The sequence below is a fragment of the Astatotilapia calliptera genome, chromosome 7 (genome assembly GCF_900246225.1).
Source record: "Astatotilapia calliptera chromosome 7, fAstCal1.2, whole genome shotgun sequence".
In the NCBI taxonomy this organism is placed as follows: Eukaryota; Metazoa; Chordata; class Actinopteri; order Cichliformes; family Cichlidae; genus Astatotilapia; species Astatotilapia calliptera.
Window position 1 is genome coordinate 49,079,649 of NC_039308.1, and position 22,612 is coordinate 49,102,260.

The window sequence follows — 22,612 nt, forward strand, 5'->3', positions numbered from 1 at the left end:
TCCAGCCACGGGCCCATCCATCTGGCCCATCAAGACTCACTCTCATTACATCAGTCCATAAAACCTTAGAAAAATCAGTCTTGAGATATTTCTTGGCCCAGTCTTGACGTTTCAGCTTGTGTGTCTTGTTCAGTGGTGGTCGTCTTTCAGCCTTTCTTACCTTGGCCATGTCTCTGAGTATTGCACACCTTGTGCTTTTGGGCACTCCAGTGATGTTGCAGCTCTGAAATATGGCCAAACTGGTGGCAAGTGGCATCTTGGCAGCTGCACGCTTGACTTTTCTCAGTTATTTTGCACCTTGGTTTTTCCACACGCTTCTTACGACCCTGTTGACTATTTTGAATGAAACGCTTGATTGTTCGATGATCACGCTTCAGAAGCTTTGCAATTTTGTGACTGCTGCATCCCTCTGCAAGATATCTCACTATTTTTGACTTTTCTGTGCCTGTCAAGTCCTTCTTTTGACCCATTTTGCCAAAGGAAAGGAAGTTGCCTAATAATTATGCACACCTGATATAGGGTGTTGATGTCATTAGACCACACCCCTTCTCATTACAGAGATGCACATCACCTAATATGGTTAATTGGTAGTAGGCTTTCGAGCCTATACAGCTTGGAGTAAGACAACATGCATGAAGAGGATGATGTGGACAAAATACTCATTTGCCTAATAATTCTGCACTCCCTGTAGAGAAAGCATATAATAAGTTGGTAAGATAGGAACTGTGGTACTACATGAGGAAGTCAGGAGTGGCAGAGGAGTATGTGAGGGTGGTTTGGGAGATCTATCAGGACAACAAGACCGTGACGATGTGTGTGGTAGAAGTGGCAAAAGGGTTCAAGATGGGGTGTGATTACATCAAGGATTGACTCTGAGCCCACTCTTGATTGCATGGTGATGTACAAGCTGACAGATGAGGTCAGGAGTCTCTGTGGACTGCAACATTTGCAGGCAACATTGTGATGTGTAATGAGAGTAAGGAGCACATGGAAGAACGTTTGAAGAGGTGGAGGTGGAGAGAGGACAGGAGGAATGAAAGTCAGTAGGAGCAAGCCAGACTATGTGTGTGTGAGTAAGAGGGAGACAGGTGGAAAAGTAAAAATGCAAGGAGGTAGATGCGTTTAAACAGGGTGAAAACTGGGTGGAGTAGGTGGAGATGAGTGTCAGGGGCAATTGGTGATGGGGAGATGGCAGCAAGGCTTAAAGGGAAGTTTGGTAGTGAGGCCTGTTATAATGTATGGTTTGGAGACAGAGGCACTGGCAAAAAGGAGGTGGCAGAGTTAAGATGCTCAGAATTTTATTGGGAGTGACCAGGATGGGCCTTAAGTCCTTAAGGCGGGAAACTCATCGGGAGTGGTTTGCAGAAGCTTGGAACTTGGAAGTTAGAGGCAAGGCTGAAATGGTTTGGACTTGCACAGAGGAAGGATGGTGGATATATAAATCAAAGATAACGATGGAGCTGCCAGGCAAGAGTACAAGAGAGAAGTTTCATGGATGTAATGAAAGAGAACTCGCAGAGGGTTGGTGTGACAGAAGAGGATGCTGGGCATAGAATAAGATGCAGACAGATGATTCGCTGTAGCAACCCCTACCGGAAGCACCAGATAGAAGAAAAGAGCAAGATCATATGTATAACCAGTTTAGTTTTTTTATGTCTGCCTCACTGAAGACAAAATATACGCCATAGAGGTGGGAATCACCATACATCCCACGATACGATATTATCACAATACTTAACGCACGATACGATATTATTGGAATTTTTAAAATATTTTGCGATATTCAGATTCTGTACATAAAGGTAAACTTTATCAATATTCATTTTATCTAATATCAAAGTCTCACACTCAGTCTTTCTCTCATTTCAGTCAGTTTTATTGTTGACAAACTGAACGGTTTATATTACAGTCTAGTCCAACTTAACTGAATGCAACCATCTGGTACAATTATAGCTATTCTGAACTATGCAATTTATGAAAACTATGCAGCCCCTTCAGCAACTGAAGAACTTGAAAGTAAATTAAAATAAAATATAATTTTACATTAAATAAAAAAGTTTTAAACTTAATTAAAATAAAACATGTCTTAAATTAAAATAAGTAAACTGTCATGTTTATTGCTGCCAAAAAACAAGTTAAACACATTTGGACAGTGAAGGAATGTCAGGATTCTTGCTCAGAAAAAGGATCAACATGCTCTGAAGTCAGAGTTCCAGTCCACAAAAACTTTTTTTGTAACAAAATCGATTTCTGCTGTCCCTGTATCGATACATTATTAGCAAACAAAATATCACGATACTACACAGTATCGATTTTTTTCCCCCACCCCTAATACGCCATGCCAGTCTCTTATGTGTCTTCCAGAGGTGGGACCAAGTCATTGTTTTGCAAGTCTCAAGTAAGTCTCAAGTCTTTATCCTCAAGTCTCAAGTCAAGTCTCAAGTAATGTCAGGCAAGTCAGAGTCGAGTCTCAAGTCACTGGTGTAAAAGTCCGAGTCAAGTCACAAGTCTGAAACTTTGAATTTCAAGTCCTTTCGAGTCTTTAAAAAAAAAAACGAAAAAATAATGTTGCAGTTATGCTAAATGTAAATATTAGACCATGTAATTTTTTAATCTGTGTTTTTCTCAACACATGACAAAATAGTGAACTTAGAAAATATACACAAATTGTGAAATTGCACCTCTTTAAAATGCAGCTCAATTAAACCTAGCTCCAAGAATAATTTTCACCGACAGTTCTGAGATAAGCTGCATGTTATTCTTGGATGCGGTTATAGGACCGGCTTTAAAATCGCATGACAAAAATATCATACATATTAAAAAAAACTGCATCACCAACGTAGCCTGGAAAACATTTGCTAGTTAGATGAAGTCAGCTATCTCATCGTAGCATATTTATATGCATATTTATAATCATACGGTTCTTGGAGTGAGTGCACACACTCATGAAGTTTAGTAACTTCAGGTCACTGCAACAAGCCCAGGTACAGTTTACCGACGGATGGGTGCAGGACCTTGAAATGCACCGTGTAGAAAGTAAAGACCATCGTACATATCATAAGTTTACCAGTCTCACAAATCGTCGTCATAAATACACATTCATTAACCGTTTATTAATAGGACCTTTGAGCTCAACGGTAATTAATTAGTAGTGGAAATAATTTCTGGTACGCATCACAGAAATGTAGCAGTGACAATAATACTGTATGCTGTAATCGTACTGGGCAATTAGTGATACAAAAAACCTGTTTTATCCTGTGAATAAAAGTATATGTTTTTGTCAATGTACCATAATAACAGAAGCGAAACGCAATATTGTGTCAGGACAATTCACTATTTATGCACAATAAATAAAGGAGCATAGCGCGACCATTTCTGTTCAGCGCCAGACTTGCTTGTAACCTATATCACCAATTATGTTAAGAAAAATGACGTATTAACTACAACAGCAGACTGACCTTTGTGGAAATGCTTGGAGCAGACTAACCTGTGAGCTGGAGTGTTCTGGGACGTTATATTTGGTCTTTGAATGGCTGCAATCCAGACCATCCGTCGCGTCTTTGTTACTTTGGAAACATGGCTCGAACAATTTCTCTTCAACGACATAATCCGATAACAACCGATCTCTTTACTCGTCGGCTTCCCGTGGCTGTCATGCGACCGGCTATTGCAGTTAATAATACAACAGCTTCTTGACATTTTTGTGTTTCTTTTTATCGCTGTGTGACTGGTTTCAATTGAAAGCCTGCGTGCGCTAGTACCGCTTGCCACGAGTTCCCAGAATCCTTTGCGGTTCTACCCGTGAATGACGTCACATTTTCAATCTCTATATAATATGCATGTTAAATTTTATATTTGGGGTAAAATATCAAGTCTTTTCAAGTAAACCGGTTCAAGTCCAATTCAAGTCCCAAGTCATTGGTGTAAAAGTCCAAGTCAAGTCACAAGTCTTACAACATTTTTTCAAGTCAAGTCTAAAGTCATAAAATTAATGACTCGAGTCTGACTCGAGTCCAAGTCATGTGACTCGAGTCCACACCTCTGGTGTCTTCTAGCCAACCTCAGACTCATCCTTCCTATTACAGCACAGCCTATAGCTGGAATAACTGTCCTACATTCGTGCCTCCACATGTCTTCAGTCTATATTTCTACCCTCAGTCTTTGTCTTATTTCAGCACTAAGGTTTTGTGTGGATATAGTTACTCTACGTGCGGTGAATAGCTAAGGGGAGTAGAGAGGCCCGTGTTGTGTCATAAGATACTCCGTGTGCTTCATTCCTTCATGGCCTGCTGACCCATGTGCAACAGCTGTTGCACATGGGTCAGCGTATTGATGGCCACATGTTGCGTCAGCCCTTCTCATGAGGCCTGAACGTGTTATTCAGAGCTGTTTTGAATCATTTGCACTGAAAGATAATGGAGTTTTACTCAGCTGTGTTGATGATGATAAAGGTACTGTTAGTGTTTGGTCTCTTAGTCTGTTGGCATACTGAGATATCTGAGCAACCTTTGGATAGAGTGCTATAAAGTTTTACATAGATGTCCACAGTGAAAGTTTAAATCCTTAGACCCCTCGCTCTCTGGCAGTCCCCGGACATTTCAGCGTCAACTCATTAACTGAGATATCTACTCAGAAGCCTTTACTTTTCTTTAGATTGCCATTTTACATTTTGTGCAGACCCTAAAAACCAAAATGACCAGAAAAAGTTGGTTAGTATTATCAAGTCAAAAAAATTCTGTTAACAATGTCTGCTAACTGCTATCCAAAAATGATAAACATAATAAGCATTATATGTCGTGATGTCGTGGCCATATTGGCAAGCTCATGTGAGCTTTATGTACAAATACAAATGTAAAAATCGGGGTGACTTTTTAATCTCTGTCGGCCAGCCCGTGTTTGTATTTGACCTCTTTGACCTCTGTTTGTTTCCCTTCCCTTGCACCCTTGTCCTTGGTCTCCAGTTTGATGAGTGAGAGTGCCGCCAGCCTCCTCCCATCACCACAATGGTCGACATGGAGACCCATTACCATCCCCCCTCTCCCCTGGAGGACTCGGTGCTGGGCAGTCCCCTGTGTGCTGATGACGATTTCATGGGTAGCATGGAGCAGCTCCAGGACATCTCCCAATCCATCAGCGACGACGCTCTTAGCTCATTTGGTGTCCCAAAATACCAATCCTCCAGCAACGGCTCTGATGGGTCCACCGTCCTCGGTAAAATTAAGTGTGATTTCTTTTTGTTTACAAAGTTACAGTCAGACCATGAATGGTTTGCTTTCTCGCTCTGGTTTCACAATGTCCCAGCACCTCAGTGTAATCTCCTTGCCATTCTTGTTGTTGTCAAACCAGGAGTCCTTCAGTTTAGCCCCGTAATCCCTATTTTGCTCCAAATTGAGGTTTAGATAAGAAACTCACTTTGGCCTTTTTAACTTTTTTCTCTTAAAAGGCTGTACTACATTATCTGTTATCTTAACAAACTTTTTCTCAGTCTCCTCTGTCCAGACTAAAACACTTCCTAATGATTTGAGAAATTGCCCTTTTAGCGATTGGTGTGATATCTGAGTCTCCTGAGAGATTTCCTTTCTTTCCTTCAGTATTTCCACCGTTTTTCCATTTTTCTCCTCTGGCCTTATTCACCTATCATCCTTGTGACTCTCTAGTTTTACCTCTTTTTTTCCTTCTCCTTCCAGCCTTTCTCTTTGCCCCATATCCAACAAGGAATTTACACATTCCTAAACCACCATGCAAAACCTATCAGGAAACATCCAATTTTCTTCTGTGTTTCCTCCTGAATAGACTGGGTCTGGTAAATTTACATGCTTAAAAAAAAAGAAGAAATGCAACAAGTGAAGGAGCTGTGAAGAGTACATGTAAGACAGGGAAGAAGGGGGGGGTGGAAGAGCACTGAGCATCGGAGAAACATTTGATGACATCACGGAAAAGGCAGTGTGAGGGTGCATGCGATTTATGGGTGTTTAGGAGCACAAACACGGTGAGAGACAGGAGCAGAAACTCATATGCTTTCACTCTCTGCTCTCAGTCAAAACATGTGCACTTGCCCCAAGCTGGAACACAGCTCACTGCCAAATGCTGCTTATCCCTGTGCTGGCATCTATCGCCAAAACTCATGTGGCTTGACTTAGTGCCACTGTTTTGTACCATTTCATCTGCGCTATTTGTGTACCAAGCAAGTTCTACCAACCACGTTCCCTTTGCAGTGTGGAAATGGAAAGCTGTTGGCAACACGCAGCAAACCCCATGACCTGTCATCCATGACGAGGATCTGTAATAGTACTACATAATGATCCTATGTTTGTGACAGGCAGTACATCACAGCGTGTTAATATCTGTAAGTAAATGCTGTGATGGAACGGGCTGTCCTAATTGGCTTTCAACTTTAGACATAGGATGAGGCGGCTCTGTGAAATGTACATTTTTTTGGGTCAAAATTTTGTGCAGTGCTTTTATCGAGAGATCGAGGGATTTTCAACATAGCGTTTCTAAATATACTAGTTTTCTTTAGAAATAATTATTTCTATCTGCACACAATAAAAGAGCAGAAAAAGAATTGTCTCACAAAGCAGGAGATGGATATAGAAAGTTATCACAGCATTTCCAGGTGAACAAGAATTGGAGTGAGAAGTATCATCAAGAAATTCAAAGAGCCACAAAGTACAGGACAAGCCTGGCAGAGGTAGGAAGTGAAAGATTTCAAAGACTCTGAAAGAAAACTAGTGAGAAATGTGTTTGAAGACCCCAGAACAACTGCCAAGACACTAGCAAGAGACGTAGCTAAGTCAGGATCTGTAGTCTCAAAGAAGACAGTCACCAGAATCCTGCACAGGAATGGACTGAGAGCTTGCAGACCAAGAAGAAGAGACACCCTAAAGCCAGACTGAAGTATGCGGGCAAACTGGAAGCGCTACCTTTGGTCAGATGAGATGAAACTAGGGTTTTGTTTGTGTGTAAAATAATGCAAGGATCCAAAAACTAGGATTTTTGGAAAAGCATTTTCTTTTCATTTTGTGACCTTCAGACACTCGGCCACTTTGTCTTTGGTTCTCAGTGATTCCGTCTTCTGTACAAGTTTGTGAATATTCATTTCATTTTAGTTTTTTGTGCCATTCCTTACTTCAGTTAAAATTATAATAGCATTTGTCGACAAATAGTAAAAAACCCAGATCTTTTTAGTTACCATTAAATATTAGTGTCATTTAGAGCAATATATTATTATATATCAGGAGAAAATGTAATCATGTGCATGCTTGTTTTATTAGATGCGCTTACGCCAGCATCCAGCCCATCATCGGTTGTTTACGGCGTGGTGGCTGGCCAGGAGGAATTGTCATCTTCATCCACATCACTGAACCTGGAGTGCCGAGTGTGTTCTGACCGCGCCTCGGGCTACCACTACGGAGTCCATGCCTGCGAGGGCTGCAAGGTGAGATAAAGATTTTTGTAAAATAAAGAAGAAGTGCTCTGAGAGCGCACACGGCAAGGCAGCTCACTCTCTGGACAGTATTTACTTTTAAGAGAATTGTGTTGTATTTTTTTTATACATTCATTTTGTTTTCTTCGGTCTTTTTTAAATGCACTTAAAGACGTTTATAGTGCTGTAAAAACAAATGTAAAGTGCAGGCTTTTGTTATTTTCCTTTTTGAATTTAATATGCTTGACATACTCAGATTTTGAGTGTACAGTATTCCCACGCCACACCGCGGTTCACGTTTTGCGGACTCTCTACAATCCCGGATTTATCTATAAATTTATATCACGGGAATTTTGTTAAATCGCGGGTTTCTGCAGCCTATAGGTATACTGTGCCGCTGCACATACAAATGTTTTTAAAATACGTATGGATGTATCTCAAAAGTGTTTAGGAGGGTAGAAAAGTTTTATAAGAGTGTGCGGAGGGTTTTTATGGTTTTAAATATATAAAAATAATAAAATAAACATGGTTTTTACATTCTAGAACGTAACCCCTCGGATAATTGCGGGAGTACTGTAATTAGTTTTTTCATATGTGCCTACACTACATGTGTAGCATTCATGCAATTGTTGTATAAAATTCCTTTAAATGTTTAATAAATAATGCAATGCTAACAAAGTCAAAACTCCCTTGGTGAATGTAGCTATTGTCGAAAAAGTGGTTCTGTCATTATGCTCGATAGACTTCATAGGTCCTTTTGCCAGATGAGCGCACTCATCTTTTCACCCTATGCCCTGCTTAATCTTTACCACCAATATCCATCCAATCTCCTTCCCCATACGGCACCCTCAGTGAGGCACAGAAAGCCAGCTTAACCCACTTTAACCAGTTTCAATAGAGTAAATTATTTCTTATTTTTAGGTATAACACTAAAAAAAGAAGGAAAAGCCAGACTGAATCCAGGTGCAGTGTGTGTCTTGTGACTAATGATGGCTTATAACAACATCGTAAATGTCACATTTGGCCTTTACACATGGTTGCTTATTAGTCATTCAGTTAATTGTTTACCAGTTGTTGAAGAGGAAACCAAGGCCGTCTTAAGATAAACTAAGGGTCAAAGACGGTGTGACTTGAGATGTTTTTCAGCTACTGCTGGCTGTCACTTACTTCAGGTAAACGATCTGGAAGACATGGCGATTAAATCGGGGGACGTCTGTACTTCTGCGCTCTGTAAATACACTTAACTTAGATGTGTCAGCCAGTGATAGAAGTGATAGAAAAACTCAGATAAAATGGAATAATCATGTTGCGTGACTGTAGATCAGTGCTTATACAGATGTATCTGTAGTAGATGCTACCTGAGGTCAGTCCACAGGTCAGCCAGAGTTGTTTTACAGCAAGTCTTAAGGCTGTAAAACAATAAATCAAAGGAATTTCTCCGAAGTCAAGGTAAATTTGTTCAGCCTATACCTTTAGGAAAAAGTCATGTCAGTGCATATCTATAAGAGGTGGCCTGAAAGTACTAAAGGTTAATGTTAAACCCCAAACTTTGAACATGAGTTGAATGGGAGAAGTCAACATTTCTTGATCATAACCAGAAAATCTGGAAATTGTGCCTTTAATTACAAATTTAAACAGCGTTATCCTCACGTTCTCTTAAAGCACTCAATAACTGAGAAATGATTATGTAGAGCAGGAGTTCTCACATTGCTGATGACAGCTGTGAGAAGAAAGTGAGTCCTTCTGTCACCTTGTATAATGAGCTGAGTGAGTGACTGATGACAGTGAAAGGGTTACTGGGATGTGGGAAGAAACTGTAGGAAGTATTCGAGAAATTTAATGAAATTCTGAAATATGGATGACTAAATATGCCACAATCAAAGTTACAGTTGAGGAAAAACAGCAGTAGTTTAGCCAAAATTAGAAAAAAATATGAATGAATGAAAATCAGATTTTTACTTTGTTTAACGTTGATAAAGGTTTTTCTGTTACAAGCTACTGATGATTGCACAGCCAAACCATGGAATTGAAGTCTTTATTTCAAAGATATAAGAAAGAAATGTTAATTTACAAAAGAAATAAATGAACATGAAATAAAAGAAAGCTATCATATTCACGTTTCACATCAAACTTTTAAATGTCTCTCTGCTGCAACACAGCTGAGTGAAAATGACTCATTAACAAGACTCTGTAGGACTTGACTGCATGCTAAATAAATTTAAGTGTTTGGAAAATTGTATTTCTAAAAATACTATTATTGTACCATGTTCATTCACTAATGAGCTGCTGTAACATGAATCAAATGACTGAATTGTCACTTCAGCATGTAGTCAAGTTTTTCTAATGACCTACTAATTTTATTAAGGTGTTCTGCAGCAGGGACACATAGAAAAGTTTCAGGACGCTGGCCCTCGAGGACTGGAGTCTGACACCCGTGCTTTAGGTCATTATATGCCAGGGGTGGGTAACTCCAGGCCTTGAAGGCCAGTGCCTTGCAGGTTTTAGATCTCACCCTGGGTCAGCACACCTGAATGAAGTGATTAGTTCATTACCAGGCTTCTGAAGAACTTCAAGACATGTTGAGGGGGTAATTCAGCCGTTTGAATCAGCTGTGTTGGATCAAGGACGCATCTAAAACCTGCAGGACACCAGCCCTTTAGGCCTGGAGTTCCCCCACCCCTGTTATATGTGTATAAGTTTTCATTATACAATCAAATCTATACATATATGTGCTAAATAAATATACTTATCGAATACACAGGCTTTTTTAGATTAATATTTATATTAGTGCTGCCAGCGTTAATCTCATTAAAATGACGTTAAACGCCATAACCGCATTAACGTGGCAAATCTCTGTTAGCGAGTTACTGCGGATCGCCCCGTGCGTGGGGCTTCACGGCGTCAACGTGTTAAAATATCTTTATATATATATCTGTATACACTGATCAATAGTTATTTAAATACACATAGTATTTAAAAGTATTGCTTTTTATATACACAAATATCCATATTTAATGTAAAGCATGACCATTAAGCACCCTGCCTCATCCATATACTGATTTAGAAGTGCTTTTTTTTTTTTAAATATAATTTTTTTTATTTGTGTAAAAATTAATTAATTAAAAAAATAAGGAGGAAACAACCATGGAAACCACCTGTTTTTGTTTAGTTCTTCTCTGATGTTTGGTCAGCGATCAGTAATAGAAACATGACCCTCACCAGTCAGGACATGGCCAAAGCCGGCATGCAGCCCACTTGAGCGAATCTGAATTTCTTTTCCATCACCGTGTTATTGTATACCTGTTTGTGTGCCAGTGTCAGGCTCAGGGTTAGTAGGTGAAAGTCAGCCGGTGTTGCGAGCTCACATGACTGTCACACGTCTGTGTATTCTTGCTCCGTACATACTCTAGCAAACTGATTGACTGAGTTTTGGATGAAATCTTTGAAGCTTGCTGTTAGCAAGTAAAGGATAAATATGTTATGAAGCACCTCCCCAGGACATTTTCCTACCCTTCGATGAACTATAAGTGCTGTTTGGTCCATCTGTTCCTTACCAAAGTTAAATATTGCTTTGTGTTAAGGTTGTGTAAACAGAAGGAAACTGGTGGTATTGCTTTGTGAACAAAGAGCTGCTTTTCCCATGATTATCGTCTTAATACAGTGGGGAGACGATAATTTTATTTCTGAAACTGGCTGCTGAACGGCTAACTTTATTAAAAGTAAAATGTAAACTTTACTCTGTTTTATTTAAATTTTTATGAACTTTCTCAAAGAATACTTCACTTTGTGTCTGAGCAGTCTGGTCAAATGAAAACACGTTTGCTTCATGTGAGCACTAATTACATTTCTTATGTTCTTTTTTTTAACCCCTCCCCTCAACCCCCCAGGGTTTTTTTCGCCGGACCATCCGTCTGAAGCTGGAGTATGACAAGTGTGAACGTCGCTGCAAAATCCAAAAAAAGAACCGCAACAAGTGCCAATACTGCCGCTTCCAGAAGTGCCTGTCAGTGGGAATGTCCCACAATGGTGAGTCCTGGGCAGTGCTTCGAGCTCAGAAGCACACATCCACACGTCCATCTTGCTTGTTACTTGTAAACACAGACTACTTAACAGAGTAGCACAGTTGTGCTGCTGCCAGGGAAGATTGAACAGGCACGTACCCACATAATTAGCACAAATAAGCCATCAGACAGTTGGGTGTTCAGATGCATGTTAAGGCAGGTCCCTAACTGACACCTAATTCAGGCGAATATAGATTTATATGTCGTCTTCATTTAACCTTTGGACAATTTCCACTCTTTTTATTCAGAAATAGACCAGAAACAAACCTGCAGATGGAAGGCACGCCCGTTCTGTCTTGGCAGTGCTAGTATCACATTGCATTATAATTACATTGGCTGAAACTGCTTGACCCATTTGGTGCAGATGTGCAAACAGGAAGGGAAAAATCACATGACCTTGTGCGTCCCTCCACCCGATTTTTTTTATTTTTTATTTCCAGCTTGCAAATACCTGGCGCTCACTAATAGTCCGATTTTGTGCAAATTTAGCACATGGAGAACATCAGGAGAGCAAATTATTAAGAGTTTAAGTGGTTCTCACTATTGCTAATTTATCACCGTTACTAGTTCGTTGAACTTCCGCATAGTTCTATTCACTTGGACACTGAAAATAAATCTTGTGTTTTGCAGCAATAACCTCTATTTCTGTCTGTGTGTGAGGGGAGATATGCATGTTGGAACACAAGGATTTCACAATTGGAAAAGCTTAAAAGATTCCCTCCTTGGTGTGGGCTGTCTTTCTTTTAAATACAAAAATATTGTGTGAAATGATATTTACACTCAAAATATAGCACGTCATGTTGACCCTGGGCTAAGGTCATTGTGCTGATCGAAAACATGAGTGTATGTGTTTGTATGAGTGGACTTCTGCTAAAGGTATCAATGCAGCCAGTCCGTGCACACAGTGTGTAACAGCTTTGATTTCTCTCTGGAGAGATTGACCGAATATAGCCTTCTCTGTTGAGATATAGTTTAGGTTACCCCTCCTCTTATGGTTTATGTTATTGACTTCATTGAGCAAAATGTAAGCGAGTACAGGAACTTGAGGGTATGTGAGACCGTCGCAACCTTACAACCTGATCTTTGGAGGTGTGGTGACACCAGAGGACCACAGCACGGCTATTTTTGTATGTCTCTTTGTATCGATTTAGAGTCATTTACAGTAGCCACAAGTATTGCATTTTATTTTATTTTTTTAAATTTCAAATGTAAACTGATCAGACATTCAAAGTTAAAGCGTCAACAGAAAGGTGAAGAAGTTTAGAATAAAAATGGTTACATTTACATTTCAGTCTCAGCATGTAGTTTATGTAAAAGTCTTTATTTCCAAAACGTACCGTATTTCCCGGACTACAAAGCGCACCTGAATATTAGCTGCAAAAGCTAAAATCAGGGGAAAATCCTGTTTTGTACATACATTAGCCGCACCTGACTAAAAGCCGCAGGTGTTTCAATGTTGACTTATCATATGTAAGAGAATATGCACAAAGGGAATTGTCAGGAAAGAGATGGCTGTTTGGAGACACAGCCCTTTTATTAATATTTTTGAAAAACAAGTTATGGGTACATATTTGCACATGTAGTACATAACAGTAACCTACAGCACACCAGAAAAATAGATTCGGACTACCTTTTAGGCTCAGGTGCAGTGACACGGCTTTAACAAGAAGAAAAGTCAGTCATTCACCATCTTTCTCTTCTTCCTGCGCTCTAAAACCACCAAAGTCCTCTCCTCCAGTGTCGGATACGAACAGGCTCAGGATGGCTTCGTCATCCACTCTCCGCTTCTCTCCTTCGTTGTCACTTTCAAAACCAAAGAAATCCTCGTTGTCAGTGTCAGAGTCGAACACCCTCAGAAGGGCCGTGGCGGTGTCCTCCTCTCCATCATGCAGCAGTCCAGCCCTTCAAAATCCGTTGGTGATCGTGGATGTTTTCACACTTTTCCACGCTGTCAGAATCCACCGGTGGAGTTGGGCATAACTTGCTTTTTGCAAGTTTATCGCCGCTCATCATCCACGACTCCCGCTGAATGCGTAGCGCTACTTTGAAGTTTGTTTTTCGCGCTACTTCGTACGGCACTACGTTGCCTGGCGGACGGACATGTGACTAACATACCACTCTTGAACCCCGATCCTTCCGCCAGGCAACGTAGTGCCGTACAACAGCGGAACAAACAAAACAAATCGTCTTACGATATGACAAAAATCATGGAAAATCCATAGAAAAGCCGCACCTGACTAAAAGCCGCAGGGTTCAAAGCTTGTGCAAAAAGTAGCGGCTTATAGCCCGACAATTACGGTAATCGAAAAAAGGACTGGTACACCGATCAGGCAGTGATCAGACTCATCTGTTAGTGGGTGGGATATATCAGGGAGCAAATGAACATTTTGACCTTGTAGTTGACATGTTAAAATCAGGAAAAATGGGCAAGTGTGAGAATTTGAGCAAGTTTGACAAGAGCCGAATTGTGATGGCTAGACGGCTGGGTCAGAGCATCTCCAAAACTGCACCTCTTTTAGGGTGTTTCCAGTCTGCAGCGGTCAGTATCTGTCAAAGTTGATCCATGGAAAGAACAGTGGTGAACCAGTGACAGGATGATTGACGCACATGAGGAGTGAAGGATCGCCAGTGTGGTCCGGTCTAACAGACAAGCTATTGTAGCTCAAATTGGTGAAAAATATTTAATGCTGATTCTGATAGAAAGGTGTCAGAATACACAAATGAGTCAGGGATGGGCAGTCAGATTTTTTTTGTCTTTTGGGTCCTGCCATCCATGTGGATGTTACTTCACGCATACCGCCTACTTAAGCAATACTGCAGACCACGTGACCCTTTCATGGAGGCGGAATTCCCTGATGGCCTCTTTCAGCAGGATAATGCACCCTGCCACAAAGCAAAAATGGTTCAGGAATGGTTTGAGCACAAGTTTGAGGTGTTTGATCCATGGAGGCCTCACCTCTCAGCTTTGAGGACTTAAAGGATATGGTGCAAACATCTTGGTGCCAGATATCACACCACACCTTCAGGAGTCTTTCCCTGAGGAGCCGGGCTGTTTTTAGCAGCCAAAGAGGACCAAGACAATATCTAGGCAGGTGGTCATAATGTTATCCTTCATCATGGTATATAGTGCTTTTCTACTCTAAATGAACACTCAAAGTACTTTTTTTAATACAAGCTTCATTCACCCAAAAATACACACATCGCACTTTTCTTTACCCAAACACTTTGTTTCTAAGCATTGCAACAGCACAAAAACTCTTTATTAGCAAAAGGGACTGAAAGTTTTCTCAAATCCAGCAACTTATTTCCTCACGCATTTCATTTGCTGACAAGACGCAGACGGCTCAGCAGACTGACGGACTGACCCCTGCCCACCTTCAGCTCCCTTCCACGCTTATCCCCTCATACTGTTGCTTAGGAATTAGACTTACACGAAGCTTAGCATCAATCACTTCCTCACATCTTAATTGGACTTGGCTCCTGGCCAGGCGCCCACCGTGGAGCTTTACTAGCTTCAGATGATCCATCCACATTCTGAGCAGTAATCTAACGGGTCCTCGTGCTGCCTGCCAGCTCAAGGTCTCATCCTTTCGCAGTCCTCTTCAGTATGCTCGGATTCATTTTGTAAGCAACCATCAATAAATGTCTGATGTTTTTTTTTTAATGCTTTTACGGGCTCATAAAAAACAGGCAGTTAGTACAGCTGGTCTCCTCACACAGACGTGCAGATTTGTGTGTGAGTAAAACAGCTTGTGCACATTTAAACTAGTGAAGAGGGGTTGGAAATAGTTCACCTCTAATCTCATTAGTCAAATGGGATCAGACAGTCTGAGCGATGCCAGCATCCTCTCATAGAGAAATAGCGCTTATTAACACATGTTGTTGAAGAACGTTTCAAGCAAATGTTGCCCACTTTGTAATTTGTGCTAACTTATGTCATTACTGTAATGCATAAAAAGTCCATTTGCCTTTCAATGGGCGACCGTGGCTCAGGGGGTTGGGAATCGCATCTGTAACCGGAAGGTCGCCGGTTCGATCCCTGGGCTCTCTGTCCTGGTCGTTGTGTCCTTGGGCAAGACACTTTACCCTACTTGCCTACTGGTGTTGGCCAGACGGGCCGATGGCGCGATATGGCAGCCTCGCTTCTGTCAGTCTGCCCCAGGGCAGCTGTGGCTACAACTGTAGCTGCCTCCACCAGTGTGTGAATGTGAGAGTGAATGAATAGTGGCATTGTAAAGCGCTTTGGGTGCCTTGAAAAGCGCTATATAAATCCAATCCATTATTATTATTATTATTATTATAATGGCAAGCAGACATGTTTACTGTCTCTTTTTTTTCTTCTTATCCTTGCACAATGTTTCATATAGCACAGGATATTTCTGATGCACTGAAAATTGTTACATATTTGACTGAACCTTCTATGGTAAAGTGTTTTTCCTGACCTTTTAAACTGTTTTTGTTGCTGTAGATTTATTGTACGTGTTCAGGCATAGCGAGATGTTTTGGCAAAAGCCAGGGGAACTAAATTGACTTCATGAAACAAGTCTCTTGTTTCTTCGATGTTTGTACTTTCATCCGGCTATAAGCCACTGAATTTAAGCTGGCACTGAGACGGGCAGATACAAGTTAAATTACATCTTTGATTGAGCTCAGCATTGGACGTTTATGGTGTTATCGTGGAATGTGTTCTGTTGTGTTCAGCTATAAATGCCGTTTTAACTTGTCCATTCCATCTGTGTATTCTCTTCCACTAAATTCATCCTGTGCTTGTATGTTATTCAAGAGTTCCTTCTTTAGAATACAATATAAGGCTGTCTGCACATCCTCTGTGGTGTTTGGCAACAGATATGCTTTCTGCAGTACTACCATATTAAAGTATTAGCTTTTTGAATTTGCAGAAATTGTTTATATTTTCTGGATACATTTAATATTTTGCCTTCATTTTTAAGTTTGCTTGAAACAGTTGTATTTAGCAAGGTGCTTTTACTGGAACTGCACTTGGTGTAACTGAAATAAATCTATGACTCGACACTTTTATGTCACCACAAAGTCATCTCCATCTCTCTGTGTGCTGTCCGCAGCCATCCGGTTTGGTCGGATGCCCCAGTCAGAGAAGCTCAAACTAAAGGCGGAGATGGTGACGGTGGACAAAGAGGTGGAAAACCCCCAGCTAGCTGACCAGAAGACCCTGGCCAAGCACATTTATGAGGCTTACCTGAAGAACTTCAACATGAACAAGGCCAAGGCTCGATCCATTCTCATGGGCAAGACCAACACTGCTGTACGTTGATTAGTGAGTAAAGTAATGGGTTGGTGAGTGAAAAGTGTTGCACATGTGGACCTCATATTCGCACGTTCTTCCATTTCCAGCTTTTCCTCATAGTGCGAGGTCATGTGGTTTTGTAACTTTTAATTTATTTTTTCATGTCTCAATATGACCTGGCAATCGCTCCCTTAGAGATTAGACACAGCCAGCCAATGACAAAAATAAGTTGCTCAACCAGCGGAGCAATTCAGCACACAGGATGGGCAAGGACTTACTTAAGCCTGTTACTTAGCCTTTCACTGTGCATTTCCCTTAATGTGTATGTTCTTTTTATCACCCATTCCCATTCACCCTAAAAGCATTCCCCCCTCCAATGTGCTTCTTTCCTACCGAGGGGGATAAAAAGCGGGGGGCTAGAAAAGGAGAGGTTCATGGACTGCAGCCCAGAGAGTCTGAATTCCATGGATGGATGTGTAGGTGTAAAATAGGTCAGGAGGGACAGATCGGTCCAAGCGCTCATCCAAGTTCAGGCACAGATCTTATCCACTGCTTCAAAGCTCCTGATGAACAAGCAGAGTGGGTAGAAAGTACTCAGTGACTGATTATTGTTTAACCTACCTTTGCTATCGCAGCGCTTTTACACAACTCGTAACTGCCCATAAAAGTCTTGTTGTAATCTCAATAAGTCTCGTCAAATTTAACTTTACTCATACAGAGACTATTAAATATACATGTATATATATATATGTCTTGATCTGGATACAAATGCTTGTCACTTCAACCCAGGCCTAAAGGTCTCACCAATGAGTAAATAGCAAGTTTCTGCATTCTGAAAACTTTATAAGTGTAGATTAGTATCCCCCCCCTGCTTTGACGTGTTACTCCACTGCAGCGTCTTCTGTTTAGAAAACAATTCAAATGATTGCAATGCCAGTACACATTTGTGTAGTTCATGTGGCAAGCAGTGATATAATATAAGGACAGTTCCTGAAAAGTGTATCGTGTGACAAATTGGAATCAGCAACAAGTTGTGGAAAACACTAGTTTTGCTATTTCACTTAAGAGAAATAGAAAGACGCTTTTCAAAAGAATTCCACCTATTTAGTCTTTCTTTTAATGCATCACAATAATAATTCTAGCGAGTTTTACTCAAAAATATGTTGTGCTCAAAAAGCAGAGTATACACGCTTTGACTTCTGGAGCTGTGAACCTTTTTTGATCTTCTCCTCATCTGAACCTCCGTTATCAAATCAAGGAATGTTAGCATGACGTAAAAGTACAAAATTAACCACCTCAGCGTTGTGTTGCGCATACCTTCCCTTGTTACTCTAGCCCACAGTTAGAGCAGCATTCATGAGTCAGAGCTCCGATGTGCAGCAGCAGGTGTAAAGCTGTTCATCGAAATGCTGTAACTTGTCCTCTGTGGGAACAGTGACATAACCGAAACACCCGTTAACTGCCCACAATGCTTTTGTATGGTTTCTGTACAGGTACACTCACTGTAAACAGACCTCTTGACAGGGCACTGGGCACAGTGTCAACATTTAAAATTTTAGACATTTTGAATTAAACTCTGTGTTCACGCTGCATTTCTTTGAGCTCTAACTGTGCCTTCAGTTGTGGATATTGTGAGTAACATCTAAATTTTTTTTTTAATTGTCTTGGTTGATGATTTCGTTGTTGTGACAATGCTTCTTGGAAATAAATTTTATACTGTTGGAAAGCCTGTTTGTTTGCCCAACAATGGCGCCAGAAAATGACAGAAAATGCATTTGTGGGTTGCGCATATGAAAAACAAAAAAAACCCTAAAAGCCAAATCTTTACGTTCCAGATTTACTGCCAAGAACAGTTGTTACAACAAAGAAATAATTGATCAAACACAAATTTCCTTACTTTTTGTGCGAGGTTTATAATTATAGTTACCTACAATCATATATTTCTTATTTTTCTATATAAATATAATTGAATTCAGCAGAACTTCAAGCACGTAATAGTGAGCTGGTTTTTCTCAAGCACCGAAACAGCTCTGACTCAGGGCATGGATATGGGACCTCTGTGGGTGTCCAGCGGTTTTTGGCACTAGAACATTGGCGACGGATCCTCTGGGCCACATGTCCCCGCTTGGTTCACTCGGATTTGGAATTAGTGGAATGTGTGCATCAGCATCTAAGTTTAAGTAAGTTTTAGCTGTTCAAGTAACTTTCACATGAATTCAAGCATTGCGTTGTGATGAGATGATCACTGTTGCACTTTGTGCCTGTTTGTGGGTTTAATGATGTGGCTGGTGTGTGTGTGTAGCAGTAAAATGAAGGACAGTACGCGTGTCATCGCGGAAACAAAACATTCAGATGTCAATAAGGGCTCTAGGCTTAGCCTTTCCTCTCAGTGAAGATTATTATCTGTAAACACTCCAGTCAGTCAGTTATTCACGTTGACAAGTTTGCTGAGTCGGCATGTTCCATGTCAGGTCTCGTCTGTCACGAATCGTCTTTTGTTAACAGGCCAAAATCCCAGTTCTCGCTTCTATAACCTGTGTTGCATTTCAGCTGAGACACATTTTTAACAAAGCATTATATTTTTAGTTTTATAGTGACGTTTATTTCCCTACCATCCACAGCCTTTTGTCATTCACGACATGGAGACCCTCCAGCTGGCAGAGCAGACACTGGCGGCCAAGATGGTCGGCTCCGTGGGAGCGATGAAGGACAAGGAGGTGGAGGTTCGGATTTTCCACTGCTGCCAGTGCACGTCGGTGGAAACCGTCACGGAGCTCACAGAGTTTGCAAAGTCCGTCCCCGGGTTCTCGAGCTTGGACCTCAACGATCAGGTGACTCTTTTGAAATACGGAGTGTACGAAGCCATTTTCGCCATGCTCGCCTCCAGTATGAACAAGGACGGGCTTCTTGTAGTGTACGGCTCAGGCTTCATCACCCGGGAATTCCTCAAGAGCCTGCGTCGACCGTTCAGCGACATGATGGAGCCAAAGTTCCAGTTTGCCATGAAGTTTAATGCGCTGGAGTTGGACGACAGTGATCTGGCTCTCTTTGTGGCTGCCATCATCTGCTGTGGCGGTGAGGAAATTTGTTGCATGCATTCTTCAGTATCCTATAAAATCCTTTTTACATTACAAAAGATGATGATGTTTCTCTCATTTTCATTTTGGCTAGACCGGCCAGGCCTGGTGAATGTGGCACACATCGACGTGATGCAGGAGAGCATCGTCCAGGTCCTGCAGCTCCATCTGCTGGCCAATCACCCCGATGACACTTTCCTCTTCCCCAAGCTGCTGCAGAAACTAGCTGACCTGAGGCAGTTAGTCACTGAGCACGCACAGCTTGTGCAGGAGATCAAAAAGACAGAGGACACCTCACTGCATCCGCTCCTGCAGGAGATCTACAGAGACATGTACTGAAGACTTTGGAGGTATAACCACAGTAGGAAAACAAGAAACCATCTCCTTCTGAGCGGGGACTTGAAAAGAAGAGGAGACGTCCACATACTGGGTTTGAACCACTTAACCTCTGACCCTAAAGGGTTAGCTTTGGTGTCTGTCCAGTGTAAGGGAACCTAAAGGTGAAGAAAAAGGAGGCTGATGATTCATTTGATTTGACAAAGTGCTTTCCACTTCATTGTGTGTGAACCTTATCAGGCAGAAGAATCATGTATGCTAAGATACTTTGTACAGCTGATTGAGCCCCTGTCCAGACACCACTGAATGCAATCTCTGACCAAACTCTAAATGTTCTTTTTTCCATATTTTTTTTAAAACGTCTGTAAGGTCGCCTCCTTGGTGAAACCCTGAGGTAACCCTAATTTGAAGAACAAAAGTGAACTTTATAATTGCCACTCCAGCCGGATGTTTTACAGCAACGAGCCATATGCCCGAATAACTTAATAACAGCAGCAATTATGCAGTTTAAATCAAGGCAGCTTCTCCTCAATTGGCTACCAAAATGTGGCCGGTTGAGGAGCCAGTGGTTATGAGCACACCAGCCCGCCACCGTGATTCTCAAGCTTTTCTGTGGAGTCACGTCCTGAACATAACCATTTTATCTGTACGTCATGTCCCCGAAGTCATACTTCTTAATGACACAGTAGAAATTGCCATCATCATTATTATTATTATTTTATTTTATTTTAATATTCTTAACAAGAAATACGACTTAGTGCTTAAGTTGTCCACAAACTGTACTGGGAATGCTATTTTTTTTTTTTTTTTTTTTTTTAAATTAGGTAGCAGTGCCCAAAGTTCAGACTCACTATGTACATGCACCACAATGCACTGAAGCACAAGCATGCCTGTGATATGTTAATGTGACACTTTTCTAATGGAGGTTTCAAAGGACAAAAAAGACATACACAGGTGTTTAGCACTCCCTCCTGATGTGTGTTCTGGTATTAAAGGGCTAACACTGTTATTAACCACAATACAACTCTGACACGGGCGACACATGAATTCACTCAGCGAATCTCTCTCTCTGTTATTGTGTTTAACTGTCTGTTTGGTCCTCATAACACACGTGTTAGTTAAGATTTAACAATCTTATGTGCACATTTTTCCCTGATGAAAATGTAATTGTTTTTATTTTTCCCAGCTAAGAGAAAACCACAGTGATGAGGCCTCATTGGTGAAACATCTAGTTTGTTAGTTGAAAGGTTGTCACACTTTCATTTGTTTAGTTTTCTCTGTGAAATCACTTGGCCAGTTATAGAAGACAGTCAATCTGGACGTATGCAGGTAAAAGAAAAATGAGTCTGTAGCCCTTTTCCTACTCAGTTATTCTCTGGCTTTGGTGTTTTTTGCTATCTAACAAAATAGGCACATTTCCATGTGAAAGTGCCGCTCCTGCATTTTGTTGTCACACTGCCTTTAATATAAAATACATACGGTGGACATCAGAGGACCTATGTTAAGGGAATGCTGAAAACATGCATAGTTTTCTGATAGTTCGGATCATACACATCTGACTCTCTGTGAGAGGGCGCTACTCCTTTTCTGCCTCATCACTCACACTGTCCTGAAATGATCATTGAATTCAGAGAAATGTTCCTTATGTTTGTAACACATCGCAACATCAGAGCAGGCTTTACATAACTGAAGCTTTCACACTGACTGCTCACCCCAGCTTTTAACTCTCGTGGTAAACAAGGTACTAATGATGATTGACTTTTGTATTCGTAAGTTGGGTGAATACTTTCAGATGTTTGAACATTTACAGTAAATGTAGTTATGTACTGTTTTTTTTGTTTTTTTGTTTTTTTTTGGTCTAAATGCGTCATGCTTGTCTTTGAATCGAATCGTATTTTTATACTGAAGTATGACTATATATATATATATATATATATATATATATATATATATATATATATATATATATAAAAATAACAAAATCTCACATGTGTTTAGTTGAAATGGCACAGCTGAAGAGTACATTGTAAATAGACTTAAGGTGTAACAGGGCAACTGGTAATCTGCATATCCATAGATCTGAATTTTTGAAATGGAGAGTCATCTAGACCATAATGTGCATTCAGTTCCTTCAAGTTGCACTTCGTTTATCTGTCGAATTAAGCACTAGAATTTTAAACTGCAAGCATGCGTGGTGTGCGCAGGGCTACACTAGCTTACACGTTTGAGTGGTTAGTTATAAACTTGACCTCTGTGACCTTTTGATTACCATGAAGAGTAAAAAGGAACAAAACATTTCATAGGAAATGTGAAGGCACAGCTTAGCACTGATCATCCAGTACTAATCCCTTCTTCTAATGCTTTTATCTCAGGTTGTACATAAGAAAACAAAGGGGGTAATATATGCACAGATTGGGGGGGGTGGGGGGGTCACATAATATCTCTGTTG

The 22,612-nt window shown here is 40.8% G+C and overlaps 1 protein-coding gene across 3 annotated transcripts in view; it reads left to right on the forward strand.

Moving 5' to 3' along the window:
- pparab (peroxisome proliferator-activated receptor alpha b) overlaps positions 1-22,065 on the forward strand; it is a 69,261-nt gene extending 47,196 nt beyond the window's left edge. For all 3 annotated transcript variants that reach the window (XM_026175311.1, XM_026175312.1, XM_026175310.1), the window contains 6 exons: positions 4,962-5,211; positions 7,275-7,438; positions 11,314-11,452; positions 16,569-16,768; positions 19,372-19,825; positions 19,922-22,065. In XM_026175311.1, the coding sequence (XP_026031096.1) occupies positions 5,004-5,211; positions 7,275-7,438; positions 11,314-11,452; positions 16,569-16,768; positions 19,372-19,825; positions 19,922-20,166 (1,410 nt within the window). In that variant the 5' untranslated portion in view covers positions 4,962-5,003 and the 3' untranslated portion in view covers positions 20,167-22,065. The remainder of the gene's footprint in view (positions 1-4,961; positions 5,212-7,274; positions 7,439-11,313; positions 11,453-16,568; positions 16,769-19,371; positions 19,826-19,921) is intronic.
- Positions 22,066-22,612: the final 547 nt, after the last annotated feature.